This window comes from Heterocephalus glaber, unplaced genomic scaffold (genome assembly GCF_053883595.1).
Source record: "Heterocephalus glaber isolate CG9 unplaced genomic scaffold, H.glaber_assembly_v1.0 deba00001472, whole genome shotgun sequence".
Classification (NCBI taxonomy): domain Eukaryota; kingdom Metazoa; phylum Chordata; class Mammalia; order Rodentia; family Bathyergidae; genus Heterocephalus; species Heterocephalus glaber.
The window spans coordinates 7,986,256-8,001,550 of record NW_028258315.1 but is presented as its reverse complement, the minus strand read 5'-3'; the positions used below and the strand labels follow the sequence as shown (position 1 = coordinate 8,001,550).

At 40.1% G+C, this 15,295-nt stretch overlaps 1 protein-coding gene across 2 annotated transcripts in view; it reads left to right on the top strand.

The window, feature by feature from the left end:
• Positions 1 to 1,063: 1,063 nt before the first annotated feature.
• Positions 1,064 to 15,295, top strand: part of Bloc1s5 (biogenesis of lysosomal organelles complex 1 subunit 5) — a 33,589-nt gene continuing 19,357 nt past the window's right edge. The window contains exons 1-2 of one of the 2 annotated variants that reach the window (XM_087181167.1): positions 1,064 to 1,246; positions 3,703 to 3,785. In XM_087181167.1, coding sequence (XP_087037293.1) covers positions 1,132 to 1,246; positions 3,703 to 3,785 — 198 coding nt within the window. In that variant the 5' untranslated portion in view covers positions 1,064 to 1,131. The remainder of the gene's footprint in view (positions 1,247 to 3,702; positions 3,786 to 15,295) is intronic. The other variant, XM_004847719.4, reaches the window with a different exon arrangement.

Below are 15,295 nucleotides of genomic sequence, written 5' to 3'. Positions count from 1 at the left end.
AAGGGAGAGATGCAAGATGCTTCTTAGAACCACGAGATGAACAAAGGAGGTGAAGGGGCCACTGGGAAGGTGCACATTGTTCTTTGAAAAGCACTAAGACTTGTTGAGAAGACAAGATGAAGATTAGGGAGCTTATCAACAGGCAGCAGTGAGATGCGTGGCAACCCTGCGGTTGCCTCTTCAAAACTACGTCAATTCAAAGCAGCTAGCAAACTAGTCCCTTTCAGAATTACACGCATTTTACTTTATACATATAACAAACGGTTGAAATGATGAAAATACAAAAGCCAGGGAAGATTTTTTTTCCTTCACCTGGACACAAGTGAGTTTGATAAATAACTCCTGAGTTACTTAACCCTTTAACATTGTTACTTCATTTTTTAAAAATTACAGGGGCTGGGGATGTGGGTCAGTGGTAGATCACTTGCCTAGCATGCACAAAACCCTAGGTTCAATCCCCAGCACCAGAAAACAAAACAAAATAAAACCGCCCTCCCCAATTGCTGTAACCAAATGTGACATGTCAAATGCTTTGTAAAATATTGGTGGTAGGTGTTAATGTTTACACTATTACACTATTCCGCAACTGTACTCCCCCTTTCCCCCAGCCTCTCTAAAACCACAAGTTTGGCGAGGAACCTTATTTCCCTGAAAATAAGACCTGGCTGGAAAATAATCAGCCTTAAAAACTAGAAATCAAAAATGCCAGCCCCAGTCAGCCTATCCTCGCGTTACCTGCTATCACTAGTCTCTCCCTCAGTGGCCACTCTGGAACGCAGGTGAGGCGAGGACACGCTGATTGGGACTGGCATTTTTGATCTCTAGTTTTCAAGGCTAATTATCTTCCAGCCAGGTCTTATTTGGGGGGAAACAAGGAATAACGAGCTCCGTTCTTAACTTTCAAGCACCCTCTATTCCGGGAGAATCTGCCCTCATCCAGCATGGCGGCACCGGCTACTGTCTGTTCTCATCCCCCCGCTGCACCCCAGCGGCCCTTCCGGAACTGTCCACTGAGTTGACTCAACTTCTCCGACGCCCTATGATGACGCAAAAGCCCGGAGGCACGCTAAACGCGGGCCGCCCAGTTTTGCGCAGAAGCAGCGAGAGCGCGGGTGGGCGGAGCCTGCCGGGATGAGTGGCGGAGGGACCGAGGCTCATGTGGGTTGTGAGGCCGCCACGGCTGGCAGCGGCGTCAAGAAGAGGGACTCGCTGGGGACTGCGAGCGCAGCGCACCTCATTATCAGGGGTACGGAGTGCGGGGCTGTCGTCCCTGGTGGACCTCACGGTAGCACGCTTCCCAGGCGGCTCCCTCTGACCCGGGTCGACCCCGCGTCGGGCGGGCGCGCGCGCGTCGGGCGGGGCGGGGGTGGGTGGGTCCCGGTCCAGCCCGTGGGTCCCGCCCGGTTCCCGCCCGGTTCCCGCCCCGGAGCTGCCCGCCGCCGGCTTCCGTCGCGCCCTCGAGGTCCGCTGCGGCTTCCTGCGGGAAGGTCTTTGCCGGTCAGATGCTAGTGATTTCTTTGCCTTTCACCCAGTTCGGTCCCACCATCTTTCTGTACGATTTTAGAGGCCTTCAGAACTAGCCAAGGAGGTAGACGGACGTTGGTTGCTGCTCCTTCATTTTAGCCTTAGCTTCTCAGAGTTGTAGGCAGCCCCAGCACGGGCTGTGGCTGTTTAGACTTTATATTTCAGGTTGTCTCTAGTCTCATTAGGATTGGGGCACTGTTGCATGGGTATCAGGGCTAAATTAGAATTATCTATGCAATCTTAGTGCAGCATTACTTTAAATTGTTTTACAGTTGTGATCAAACAACGAAATACATCATCTTAACTATTTTGAAGTGTACAATTCAGTAGCTTTAGGTACATTCACATTGTGCAGTCGTTACCTCTGTCTATCCGCAGAAAGCTTTTCATTTTGCAAAACTGAAAGTTGGGATCTATAAAAATAACTCCCCATTCCCTGCTGTCCCCGCCCCCCGCAACCACCGTCCTATTTCTATCTGTAAATTTACCTTCTGCGAATCTAATCATGGTCTCTCCCCGTTTGTGACTGGCGTTTTTAACTTATAATATCCTTAGTGTGCATCCATGTAGTAGCATGTTAGAAGACCCATCGTTTTAAAGACTGGATATAGTAATCCATTGTATGCCTATACCACACCTTGTCGGTTCATCTGTTTGTGGACACTGCAGCAGCTCCCAACCTTTAGCCATTGTGAATAATACTGATGTGGACCTGAATGTACAAATATCTTTTTCGAGGCCCTGTTGTCAGTACTCAGGGATATACATATGCCCAAAAGCAACATTGCTGGATCATATGGTAATCCTTTTTAATTTTTTGAGGAATTGTCCTACTGGCTATACCATTTTACATTCCTACCAGCAGTCCAAGGGTTCCCGTTTCTCCACATCCTCCCCAACATTTGTTATTTTCTGTCTTTGATAGTAGTAGCCGTCCTACTGGGTGAGGTGTCATCTCATTGGGCTTTGATTTGAATTTCCCCAGTGTTAGCGAAATTAAGCACCTTTTCATGTACTTATTGACCATTTATGTCTCTTCTTTAGAGATGTGTTTATTTCCTTTGTTCATCTTTTTAAAATTAGAGTTTCTGTTTGATTGTTGAGTTGTAGATCTTTATATATTCTGAGTCCTAACCCCCCTTGAAAAGTAGTTTCCACCCATCTTCTCCATGGGTTACTTTTTATTCTGTTGTGTCCTTTGATGTACAAAGGTTTTAAATTTTGAAGTAGTAATTTAAAAAAAAAAGATAATTCAGCTGGGCATGGTGGCACATGCCTGTAATTCCAACACTGGGGAGGCTGAGGCAGGAGGATTGCTTTGAGTTCAAGGTCAACCTGGGCTACATTTAGCAAAATCCTGTCTCCAGAAAAAAAAAAGAAAAAAGATAATTCAGTGCTATATTTTAGATCCTCCTCCCTCAGCTTCTTGAGCCCTGGGATACAGGTGTGTGCTGCCACAGCCAGGACTCCCGCAGTTCTTTTTTTTTTCATTGCTTCTGTGTCATTCTAAGAGGAAGTGTCATTTTGCATGTCTTTAAAGTTTGTGTAAATGGCTTTAATCCTTCTGAAACTTCCTTTTTTTGTTGTTCAGTGTTATGAGTTTTTTACCTATGCTTACAAGTGTAACTCTGATATATTTTGTTTTGTTTTATTTGTAAGATACTGGGAATTGAAATTAGAGCCTTCACATTGAGCTACATCCCCAACCCTTTTGTTTTTTGTTTTGACACGGAATCTCTCGAAGTTGTCAAGTTGTCCAGGCTAGGCTCTAACTTGCAGTCTTCCTGCCTCAGCCTCCCATGATGTGTTCATTTTTACTTGCTAATTTATAGTACCCCACTGTATGAATGTATTTAAGGTTTTTTCAGTTTTTCTTTTGATATTGCATTTATGTTTAGTAAAAATTTATAAATGCCTTAGTCATTTGTGCAGTTTTTTCTAGGTTATATATCTAGGCATGAAAATGTGGGTATGTATTGGTATATCTTTAGTTTTATTAGATATTGCCAAATTGACCTCAAAAGTAGTACTTATTTATATACCTACTAGTCTCCTAATCCATGGTCTAAACTGAATTTAACCTATCTTCCTCTATTCATGAGGAACAAGAAGCAAAACAAAATCTCTAGATTATGCCACTTAGCATGGGTTAATTCTGAATTCATTTTATCTTTATAGATCTTGGAGAGATTCAGTCAAGGCTTTTGGATCACAGACCAGTTATTCAAGGTGAAACGCATTACTTTGTAAAAGAATTTGAAGTAAGTACCTAAAACTTACTTGTAAAATTACTGCCGTGTTAATGTGATAATACTCAGAAAGGAAATTCTCTAGTTTAAAAATCTGATTTCACTTCATGCATTTTTATAGAATATATAAAATAAAAGTTATGAAAAGATTAAAATACTTATTTTTAATAGGATGAGTGTGAGACCAGACAGCAGGAGACTTGGGTTCATATTCTGGTGCCTGCTCTAGGGTGTTTAATGTGTGTTGATCATAATTTTTTAGTCTATGAAATGAAATATAGTGAAAGAATTTTAGGGATCAATGGGCCCAAGTTTCCCAGACCAATTTTCTGTATGTATTTCTCACTGGAGGAATCACCACCACTCACTCGGACACTCAGGTTGAAACTTGAAAAAAATCCTCAGTTGCCAATTCCAGCCCCCTTTCAGGCCCATGTTCAGTGCCCAAGGTTTCTAGATGTTACCTCATTTCAGAATTTCATTCTTTCTGACTGGTGTACCTGCTTTATCAACTGAGTTAGATCCAGTTTTCACCCTGCTGCCAGTGATCAAATATTATTTCACTTTTAAAATCCTTTGATGGTATTTGCCAGGTATAGGATAAAGCCCGAGTATCCTTCTGATACTTGCCCCTTCCTTGTTAGCTTTACCACCTGCCACTCTTTACCTTGCATGCTGTTCCAGCCACGTGACATCCTGTTTCATGTATAATCAATTCATCGTGCATTAAATCACAACCCCTCAAGCTACCATTAGGTGGATGATAAATGCTGTTGCACAATTTGATGATTCTGTGTAGGCTGAGGTTCTATTTTCAGATGAGATTTTGACCAAGCAGGATGTCCAAATGTGCCGAAAGCAGAGAACCTTTTACTAAACCTTTAAAACTACAAGAATCCCATGCGATAGACCACACAAGATAGTAGAACTGTAGTATTGGACCTGTTTCTGGGTTCAACAGACTGAATAACTGAAAAACTGCCTGATACTTTACAAGACTGAAGATTAAAGATGTGAGTATGTGTACATGATGGGGCACATTATCTTAGAATACCCAGTGGTACCCAGGGATAACTTAGCTGTTTTGCATCATTGGCATCATTATTGTGGGATAAAATAATAGAGGACGCACAGGGAATTATCCAGAGACTATTCTTTACATTCCAAAAAAGGATTATTACAATTCCTTAGTGAGAATAAAGTGGAAATTTCTGTACAAACTTCCTATGGTCCTTTATACTGTGTTGTGAAAATAAGGCTTTAGCCCCTAGAGGATTTTTCAGTACTGGGCATTGACCCTAGGGCTTGGAGCGTGCTAGGCAAGTGTTCTCCCACTGAGCCTAGTTGTTCTTAAATGTGGGAACAGTGGACTCTGCTTTTCCTGCATGCTAACAATCACACTACCAGCAAGCATACCCTGCAGCATACTAATCCTTTGTGCTTATCCCTTTGTCGTTACCCCTACTTCAGCCAGCTCACTGCCGCTGTCCCCTGGATGCCCACAGGGGCTCTGGGTTTACCCTGATCTCTGTGAAATATTTCCCATATTTCGCCAAGTGACCTGTATGTCTGATCATACCACACAGCCACCGAGCCCCCTACTTTCATGACTTCTCTTCATGCTTAGCGTATGATCCAGCCCCTTAACTGAAGTCCAGGAGGATCACTGGCTTCTTATGTCTTTCGTATTTATTGCACACAGCTTTGCACTTACTGTGCTTCACCTGTACTTCCTTTGTCTTTATCACATCACAGTTATCCCTGCCTCAGCCATCTCTTCTTTATAAAATGTTCCTTCTCCCCATTTTTTTCATGGCTCAATCTTTTATGTTTAGATAGCAGGTTAAATACCACCTCTGATCCTTTAATTCAGAGCAGTCACCATGACACTATCACATCACTGTCTCTGATGCTCTGTACAGCACCATATTTGTTTTCTAATACCATGTAACCAATTACCATAAACTTAATAGCTTGAAACAATACCCATTTATTAGTTCTGTAGTCAGACGTCTAGGCACACAGTGGCTAGGACCTCGGCCCAGTGTCTCAGAAAGCTAAAATCAAGGTATTGGTCATTCTCATTAGGAATACAGGGTCCTCTTCAGAGCTCACATGATTGTGGAAGGACTCAGTTCCTTACTGTGAGGGTCACTTTCAGCTCCCAGAGGACATGCACAATCCTTCCTGCCTGGCCCTTTCCACGTGCAAAGCCAGAAATGGGAAGTCACCCTTGCTTGGAATTTCTCTCATGCTTCATATCTCTCTGATCCGGAAGAGCCCAGTCTCTGTTAAAGACTCACCTCACCTACAAGTCAGGCCCACTGAAGATCATTTCCCTTTCTTAAAGTCACCTGAAGCCAAGTATGGTAGTGCGCACCTGTAATCCCAGCACTTGGGCGGCTGAGTTAGGAGAACTGCTGTGATTTCGAGACAAGCCTGGGCTACATAGTGAGTTCAAAGCCAGCCTGAACTACACAGCGAGACCCTGACTCAAAAAAAAAAAAGTTAAAGCCACCTGATTTGAGATCTTAATTGCATCTATAGAATCCCTTCACAGCGACACTTAGACTAGAATTTTATTGAATTAGCTGGGAAGATGTATGTGCATTAGGGGTGGAGATTTTAGGGACCATTTAGAATTCTGCCTGCCATAAGCCTTCGTAACTGCCTATACTGTTCTTGTTATTTACTTGTTTGTTGCCTGTCTTTCACTGCTAGAATACAGGGACAGGAAAATAAGGACTTGTCTTTAATATTCTCGTTTGTATTCAGAATGCCTGAAACAGTGGCTGCCACCTTGAAGGTGTTTCATGTGATTCAGAAGAACAGATTGTGGATTAAAACTTGGGTTTTCTGACATCTCGTGCCATTTTTCATGAGTCATCTTTTTTGTTAGCCTGGTCAACTTGAAATACCCAATAGCGTTTATTAAAACAACATTTATAAATATACCTCTAATGCTTTAATTTATATTAAAAGAAGCATTAGAATTTTGGAATTAAGATGGGTTCTGTAATCAGGTTCCTCCACTTCATAGAGACTGCGCTCAGAGATGGGAAGCAGTAAGTAGAACGTCAAATAGCTGATTAGTAGTATTCTTTAAATAGTGTAGATGGAACTGAAAGTACACGTGTAAAAGGGCTGTGCACATGAGACTGAATCCTTAATGGAAATGAAAAAGTGGAGTTTTTGAACGCTGTATTCAAGATGGCTTCCTACTGAAGCCGACACCTCTTTTAACTGGATGAGAACATGCCAAGAAAAAGTGGGCATGTGTCTGAGAGAAAATTACCTGGATTCTGCACTGCTAAGCCCTGCAAGATCTTTCTGGAGCGGAGGTGGTATGGAAGGGTAGGAATCTGTGTTCAGATCTTGGCACTCCTCGGACTACTTGTGGCCACCTGGTTTACAAGGCTCAGTGTCCTCATTAAAATGAGAACAATAATGTATAATGTACAGTTTTTGAGTTTATTTGAGGATTAAATTACCATTTTTAAAAAATCTATGTTATACAGTGTTCGATGTTTCTGTTAAGGGAAAGATGATAACATAAAAATATTAATTCAGAATACCAAAAATTTAAATGCATTTACGTTTAGTTTTTAATATCTCTAGGGAAAATAGGAATTACCTAGATAAATGACATAAGCATTATCTTAGAAAATGTTTACTAAATAATAAAATTTTCACATTGGGTGGGTATGATAGATACAAGCTTATTATATAGAGTCAAACTATGTTGAGCATGTAAGGCATGAATGTTTGTGTAAGGCATAGTGTCAGGAACTGAAGCTACATCAGTAACTGAGACAGACACACCCATTCTATTGCGTTGAAGAAGGGTCCCTATCGTTGAAGGATGGTCTTTGAATGGCTCAGCAATACCTTGTCAGTTGCGTTTCTTGAAAATCATTTGATCCTTTCACATGGTGGCCTCCCTAGTTGGTCTTTCTGAGGATTTAGTATAGCACAGGAATTTTCCTACACATCAGACTCAGCTCCCTTGTCCACATGTCATCCTGTAACATTTCTTCTCCAGGCAGGAGAAAAGCTGAAGGCATTTTAGCGATAACATGTTTGAATATATGTGGTATGATAAAAACATAAAAAAATGTTAAAAATTTGTTTTAAATTTATTACAGTAGAAGACGCATTGCCATTAATTTTTCTCAAAGTAGTTCTCCTTGCTTTGAACACACTGATTCCATCGTCTTGCCACTTTCTGAAGAAGTCCTGGAAGTCCTCTTTCGTATCTTTAGTTTCACTGTTGTAGCTGTGTCAATGTCCTGAACTCATTCACAACATTACCTTTCATGGTCATTTTGAGTCTGAGGAGTAACTAGAAGTGGAACAATGGCAGATCCATTTAATAAGGTGAGTGAGGACACAGTAATGCTTTTATTTATTTATTTTTTGGTACCAGGGATTGAACTCGGGACCCTGCGCTTGTGAGGCAGGTGCTGGAACCACTGAGCTAAATCCCCGGCCCAGTAATGCTTTGGTTTGACAGAAATTGCCATAAATGCTTTTCATCAATTCAGGACATGCAGGCAGCCACAACAGCCATTAAAGAGGCTTCCACAGCTGCTTCCAAAGTGGCAAGAAAGATGGGATAGGTGTGTTCAAAGCAAGAGGACTATTTTGAGGGGGGATTAATAGCAATGTGTCTTTTACTGTAATACATTTTAAAAATTTTTCTTGAAATGTTGACTGTAGTTTTTGATCACACCATGTATATCTGCATTGTTTACACTTCTTGTCTGTGTTGGCCTAGACCCTAATATCCTTTTTTCATGAAAGTGTTCTGCCCACAGTGGCCTGGCTGGACTGGGAAGGGCAGTGGAGCAGAGCCATCAGTACCTCCTGGAAGTTTCATCTCTGTGCTGTTTAAACGTAGTTCATGTTAAGAAAAACTGGCTAGTATTTAAAACTGAAATAGTTTATGCACTTAAAAGATTTAATGTATATAGCAACAGTTATCCTTTTCTTTATAAAATTTTGTCAAAGAAGAGAGAAGTGCCACATGGTGGCAGCATTTCTTAAGTTACTGAAGTACTGTTAGGATGTTTTAAGCTTTTTGTTTTCATGAGTATTTAAGGACAGTTGACAGTCTTTCTCTTTATTTTCTTGTTTTGTTGTGCTGGGGACTGAACCCAGGGCCTTGCACCTGCTAATTTTTCTCCTGACTTTATAGTTTTTCCTTAATTCCAATGAATGCTATAAACAGAGATTCAGAAGGAATCTATCCTTCAGGGTAGGGTCCTTCAGTGGTATCCGTGATGTAGCATCAGTGAGTAGAGGCTTTGTCCTCTGTGTCCTTTGTTTTCTAGCCAAGAGTCGATGTCATGGCCTTTCTTAGGTGGAGCAGAGGAGAGACATGTTAGTCAACAAGTATTTATAAAACGCTGGTAGATAGTCCTGTACAGTTCCATATGTAATTTATACCGAACTTCATTCAGTGCTTTATTGAATAGTTATTGAATACCCAGGTACAGTCAGTAGGAATGAATTCAGTTAGTAATAACAGACACCTGGAACTTTTACAAAGCTTTATTTTTCCTGCATCGGACCCAGAAACCAGACTTAGCCTGGGACTGGTACTGTGGCTCTTCCCTGTCAGCCTTTTCTTCCAGCTTTACCATCTCTCTGCCCGGCATATTGCCCTCCTGCTTGGAAGGAGCTGTGGGCTCTCCAGTTGTTATATCTGCATTTTACACAGTGAAGGGGAAGGCGAGTGGGAAACAGCTTGCAGTCTCTGTTAAGGGCTTGTACTACTCCAGATAAAGTTCAGCTCTTGGGCCGGGGATTTAGCTCAGTGGTTCCGGCGCCTGCCTCGCAAGCGCAAGGTCCCAAGTTCGATCCCCAGTACCAAAAAAAAAAATTCGGCTCTCAATAGCAAGAAAGAAGACAATGGATACAGAAGTATTGTTCCCAAGAGATATGTAAAAATACGTAAGAAACAATTCCTATCACCAGAAAGTTTGCAATTACAAACTTACAAAGTTTATCAGAAGAAACACATATAAATAATCATATTGCTGTAATTATTATGATAAAATAGGCACAAAATACTTGAGAATAAGGAGGGGGAAGCTACATCTTACAGAGCTTGGCAGAAATTTTCATAGAAGGGGTAATGTTTGAGCTGAGAAAAATAGGTATTAGAAAAAAATAAAGAAAAAGTTGGTTAAAATTAGAGACCAAAAAAAGTGTTAACTAAGTACAGTAAATATAGGAGTTGGGAGAGATTGTAATGAGTTCAACTGTGGGTTAAGTTGATCAAGAGAAAATTCTTTAAAAGGCGGCACAAACTAGAATTTCACTTGACATCCTGGTCTTTCATTTTCAGTTAGATTAGTAGAGAAACTGCCAGATTATTAAATGTCAAGATAAAACATCATACTGTTAGAATAACTGTCCCATATAGTGGGTAACAAGTATATGTATATACAGTGTGGTTTTAAATCTTGTGAGACTGGCCGGTTTTAATTTTAAATTATAATCGGCCTCTCATTTCCTCTCTAATACTATCAGTTACATCTTTAGTATATTATAGTAACTAGCAGTATTATTAATAATTGCTAACATTTTAAGTGTTTGGTGCCAAACATTTTAAGCATATTACATGAGTACTTGTTACTAATTTCACCTCAGGAGAAATTATCCATATGTATAATTTTATAGAGTATTACACATCAGAATCTAAGCTTCATTAGTACAAAGCTTTGTTCTGAAAATTTTCATCCCAGAAATAATGTACAAATATAAATAAACAAATGTTAGTTTATATTCTTCCTTTTGTGATGGGTATTAACAGTCCCCCTCAGTCAGATATATCAGCATAAAAACGAGCACATGCCAGATGGTAAATTTAAGGGAAGAGACTGTCTCTAACACCTTGTCTCTTGTAACACTGTCGCACATCTTTGCTCTTTAAATTAATTCTTGTCATTAATGGGCTGAGAGGTGTGGCTGCTAACTCACTTGCTGTGACTTGTAATTACCAGTTTGCCTGCTAGAATAACCCTTTAAGTCATTCTCCACTTTAGTAGCTCATGTGTTCCTTTGAGAATTTCCCCCCGGAAAATACATAAAGGATGCATATGCTCAATTTGACTGCAATTTCAAGGGGATCCTGGAACCCCAAAGGCTATCTGTGGACCTCAGAATAAGAACTTTTCCTTGAATGGAGCTGCAGAGCTTCTCTTTCTGCCCTTGTTTTTGTTCTTGAATTAACAGACTATTCTTTTTCATGTGACTAGAGAAATTAGTCTATCCCAAGGAATGAAATATCTCCCCTATTCTTGATTTTTCCAAATTCCAGTGACATCGGAGATAGCAGCAGCAGTGGCATAGCTTTTGTTTTGCTTTGCTTTTCCTTCTCAGATCTGTCATGAGAACAGACAGAGCAACTAGGGCAGAAAAACCAGCAACGTCTATAATAACACCAGATGATAAGGTGTCCTCAAATTAGCAGATGCCCAGGTCACTGAAGATAAAAGGCTTTTGTGGTATCACAGCTGCCCAAGGAAGTGGAGGGACAGGAGAAGGCCTTGAGTGCTAGAGTCCTCAGAATTGCCACCAGCTGAATTCGGAGCGCTTGTAGGGATGGTGAGAGAACAGCAGCAGGACCTGGAGAGGACTTCACAGGCTCCAGCTTGGGAGTGAGCCCTGGGGCCCACTGGACAGAGTGAGAGGACAAGACCTGCACCTGGAGAGGCAAAAGGAGAGACGACTCTAAATTTCACAATGCTGCTTTCACCTCACGTCCCCTCAAAATAGAGGAAAACTAACTCCGCTTAAAATTGAGCAGGAGTCAAAGTCCGTATAAATTCACTAGAGAGAATAAAGAGCAAAACAGTGTCCCCCAAGGAAGTAAAGAGATGACTACACATAAAAAAGAGATGAAAGTGCTTGCTTTGGCAGCATATATACTGTACTATAAAAGAGATTAAAAAGCTGTGGCCTAATATTTTTAAATGAGCATAGAGAGCATAAGAAACTTATAGACCCAAAGAAAGGATGATGTAAGTTAGAAAAACTATTGTATGAAATATAAATAGAAAAAATAAAGGTAAGGTGAAACAATTTAAGAGAAAGAAATTTTAAAAATTATTTTAGAAGTGAAAACTAAACACAAGAGTGAATAAACAAAATAGCCAATTCCTAAGTGAAATTGAAAATAGGCAAGTTTTTAAAGTTGAAAAAGAGGCAAGTACTAAAGAGAGAGGGATTTAAGAGGAAAGAATGTTTATTGACAATTAAGTATATCTAATCCAACATAGTTGTGATCATGAGTCCCCAAAGAAGAAAGCCAAAGCAATGTGAAGGGCAAATACAAAAACTAAAATTTGGAGTAGGGATTTAGCTCCGTGGTGCCGCCGCCTGCCTCACAAGCACAAGGTCCTGAGTTCCATCCCTGGTACCAGAAAAAAAGACCTAAAATTTAAGAAAACTTTTCTGAAATAAAAGTATTACTGGAATTACTGAAGGACGTATTACCTTCTGGGTAGACCCAGAATAGCCAATGCTGAGACATTTTGCAAAAAAACATTGTACAGTACTTTATAGTTAAAAAAGAAATTGTGCTCGCTTCGGCAGCACATATACTAAAAAAAGAAATCCTTTGGGCATCCAGATAAAATGGCTAAGCGCTTTATAAGAGGAAGAAAATGCAACGGTTAACAGGTTTATTTGTGTTGTGCTAGAAGATAGTGAGGTAACACGGGATTTTTACCTACCCAAAGTAACCGTTAGATACGGGACCGCCAGACAGGCATACACTATCTAGGCCATGTAAGGACTGGCCCCGTTGTTTACCCAGCATTTCCTGAGAAATCTGTTATTCCACTAAATGGGTTTCAGACAGCCAAAGTGATTGGAAAGACTTCTTCCTAACAAGAGTGACAACATGTGTTTAGTTGTAGGATTAACACTGAAGAGTGTACAAGAGAGACAATGTGACATGTAGTGGCCCTGTGACCTGACAGTGAAGGTATAACTGAGGAAGTGGAAGGAGATGTAATGTAACTGTCACAAAAGTAGGATGCCCTCACTAGTTGCCTCATAAATATTAAGTGAAAATGAAAGGACATAGTTTCCAATCAGATCCTCAGGGATAGGAAAAAGGCTAGAGAAAGAAAAGGTCACCTAATATTAATATTCCTTTTAGTAGGAAACAAACAGTGACCAAAAATGTGGTGGCATTATGTACAAGGCTATTATGTAAAGTGTTAGTATAAACATAACTGTAAGAACAAAAATTCCAACTTTTAAAAATACAGTCTCCAACTCAAAATGGTTCAGTTTAGGATTTTTCACCTTCGTAACACCATAAAAGCAATACACAGTTAGCAGAATCCATCCTTTGACTGTGTTGAATTTGGATGTTTGCCTGGGCTGCTGACATGTAGGCTGGTCCTCTTGTCATGCTGGGAGCACAGGAAGCCACAGCCCCTCTCGGCTGCCAGTGCTCCGCAGTGTGCTGTGCTGCTAAGCTGGGATGTTCTATAAGCTAGGTATCGTAAATGATAATTTTTAACTTACTATGAGTTTATCAGAATAAAAGCCCATCATAAGTTGAGGAGCATCTATATCTCTCAGAAGTGTACCAAAGAGAACAAATAGACCACATACTCACATGAAACTTATACTTATTACATGTGTGTGGTTATTAATTTGACTCATAAAGTGGTAGAAAAAATGTTTATATGTCAGGTTCTGCTTGAGAATGAATGCATTTACATGTATACATCTGATACCCTAATATGTATATATGTGTATACTCTTACATATACATGTATGTATGCATAGTGCACACGTATGTAAGCAGATGTATATGCTTATACTTAAAACAGTGATTGGGTACATTTAAAGTAATTACCTCAAGAGAACATGACAGAGGGAATTGGGTGCAAATGATAGGGACAGAGGCGAGATTTCTTTGAATACATTTTACGGATAGAATTAGAGCCATGGATCTATTTTACATAACTTAAAACAAAATTAAGTTTTAAGAAGCAGTCCTTAAAAGTAAAGTAAAATACAAAGAAGCAAATCTGTTTCTGGATGTTAACATTGTTACTCAGAAATCATTGTGAGTAATGTTGAAACTGATTGGACTACATTTCTAGGATAAGATACCTTCAAAATAAAAAGATTTCAAAAAAACACCTTAAACTGTTTTCAGTAATCATTTTGCTGTTGTTAGTATTGATATTTTATTTGATTGAATCAATGATAAAGTAAATGCATAATTGTGCTGATGTTTTGAAAAATGGAAAGAAACAAATGAAGGTAATTTAAAATTCAATCCTACTGAATCTACATTTGACTATTAGTTTGATCTCACAGTATATCTTTTCATTAAAAAAAAGAAGCGGCACACACATTTCCTAGCCTGGCCTAGTGGAAGATTAGAAATGATGGCCAAGAGTGGCAGTGAGTAACTCACGCTCAGTCTCTGAATTCCATTTCCTAGTCCAGCTGTATTTCTTGGTCTGCTCGCTCGAGAAGCACAGGATGGCTTGGGCCTTGGGTCATAGCAAACAGCTGAGCTGGCATGGAGGGCTCCCACCAGGCACAGCAGGGCCAGCCTGTACAGTGAGGAGCCATGCTGTCGCGGGTGGAAAGCCTCATATCTGTGAGCCATCAGGGTGTGTATAACCACACAAAAGTTCTTCTGATCACCCGTAGAGAATACTAGTGAACCAACTCATTATTTTAAAATTGGTAAATAAAGGACAAAAATCAAGTGTTTTCTTTGTCTTTTATACATGAACATTCCTCATATAGGGGCAGTTTCTCTTTGATAGAAGTGTCCCTGCTAAATGAAGACAGCCTACTCCCGACAGCCTGTGGAGCATGCATAACCCACCTCTGAAAGTTTTGTGCAAACACGAAACAAAACAAAATCCCTAATCTGATCAAGACTCAAATTCTGACTACTTATTTACAAAAAAGGAAAAGAAGTGCGTTAAATTATACCACAGGGATTCGTTCATTAAAAACTGTGAGGAGGGGCTGGGAATTTAGCTCAGTGGTTCCGGTGCCTGCCTCGCAAGCGCAAGGACTGGAGTTCGATCCCCGGTACCCAAAAACAAAAAACAAAAAACTGTGAGGAACTGTTCAGAACAAGTAACTCACTTTATTTTACAAATTGCAAGGAAAAGATATGACAGGAGAAATCTGAGGACTAAAAAGGACTTAAACATAATAACCAGTTTCAGTGTGTGAATCTTCCTTAGATTTTGGCTCAGTCCGGTTTAAAAACAAGACATTTGAAGAAATGGAAATACTACTTTGATATTTATTTTTCTTACCTTGATACTTAGTGATTTTACAGAATCATTGTTGACTATGTATATAAGAGGGAAAGGAAGAGTCTAAGAGTAAGCTTTATCTTGTAAGGACATGTTGAAATAGTTACAGTGAAATTACAGTTTGCCTGAAAATAATCTAAGAGAGATGAGTGGGATGTTTATATAGGGAACAAAATCAGTCATGAGTAGAGAATTGTT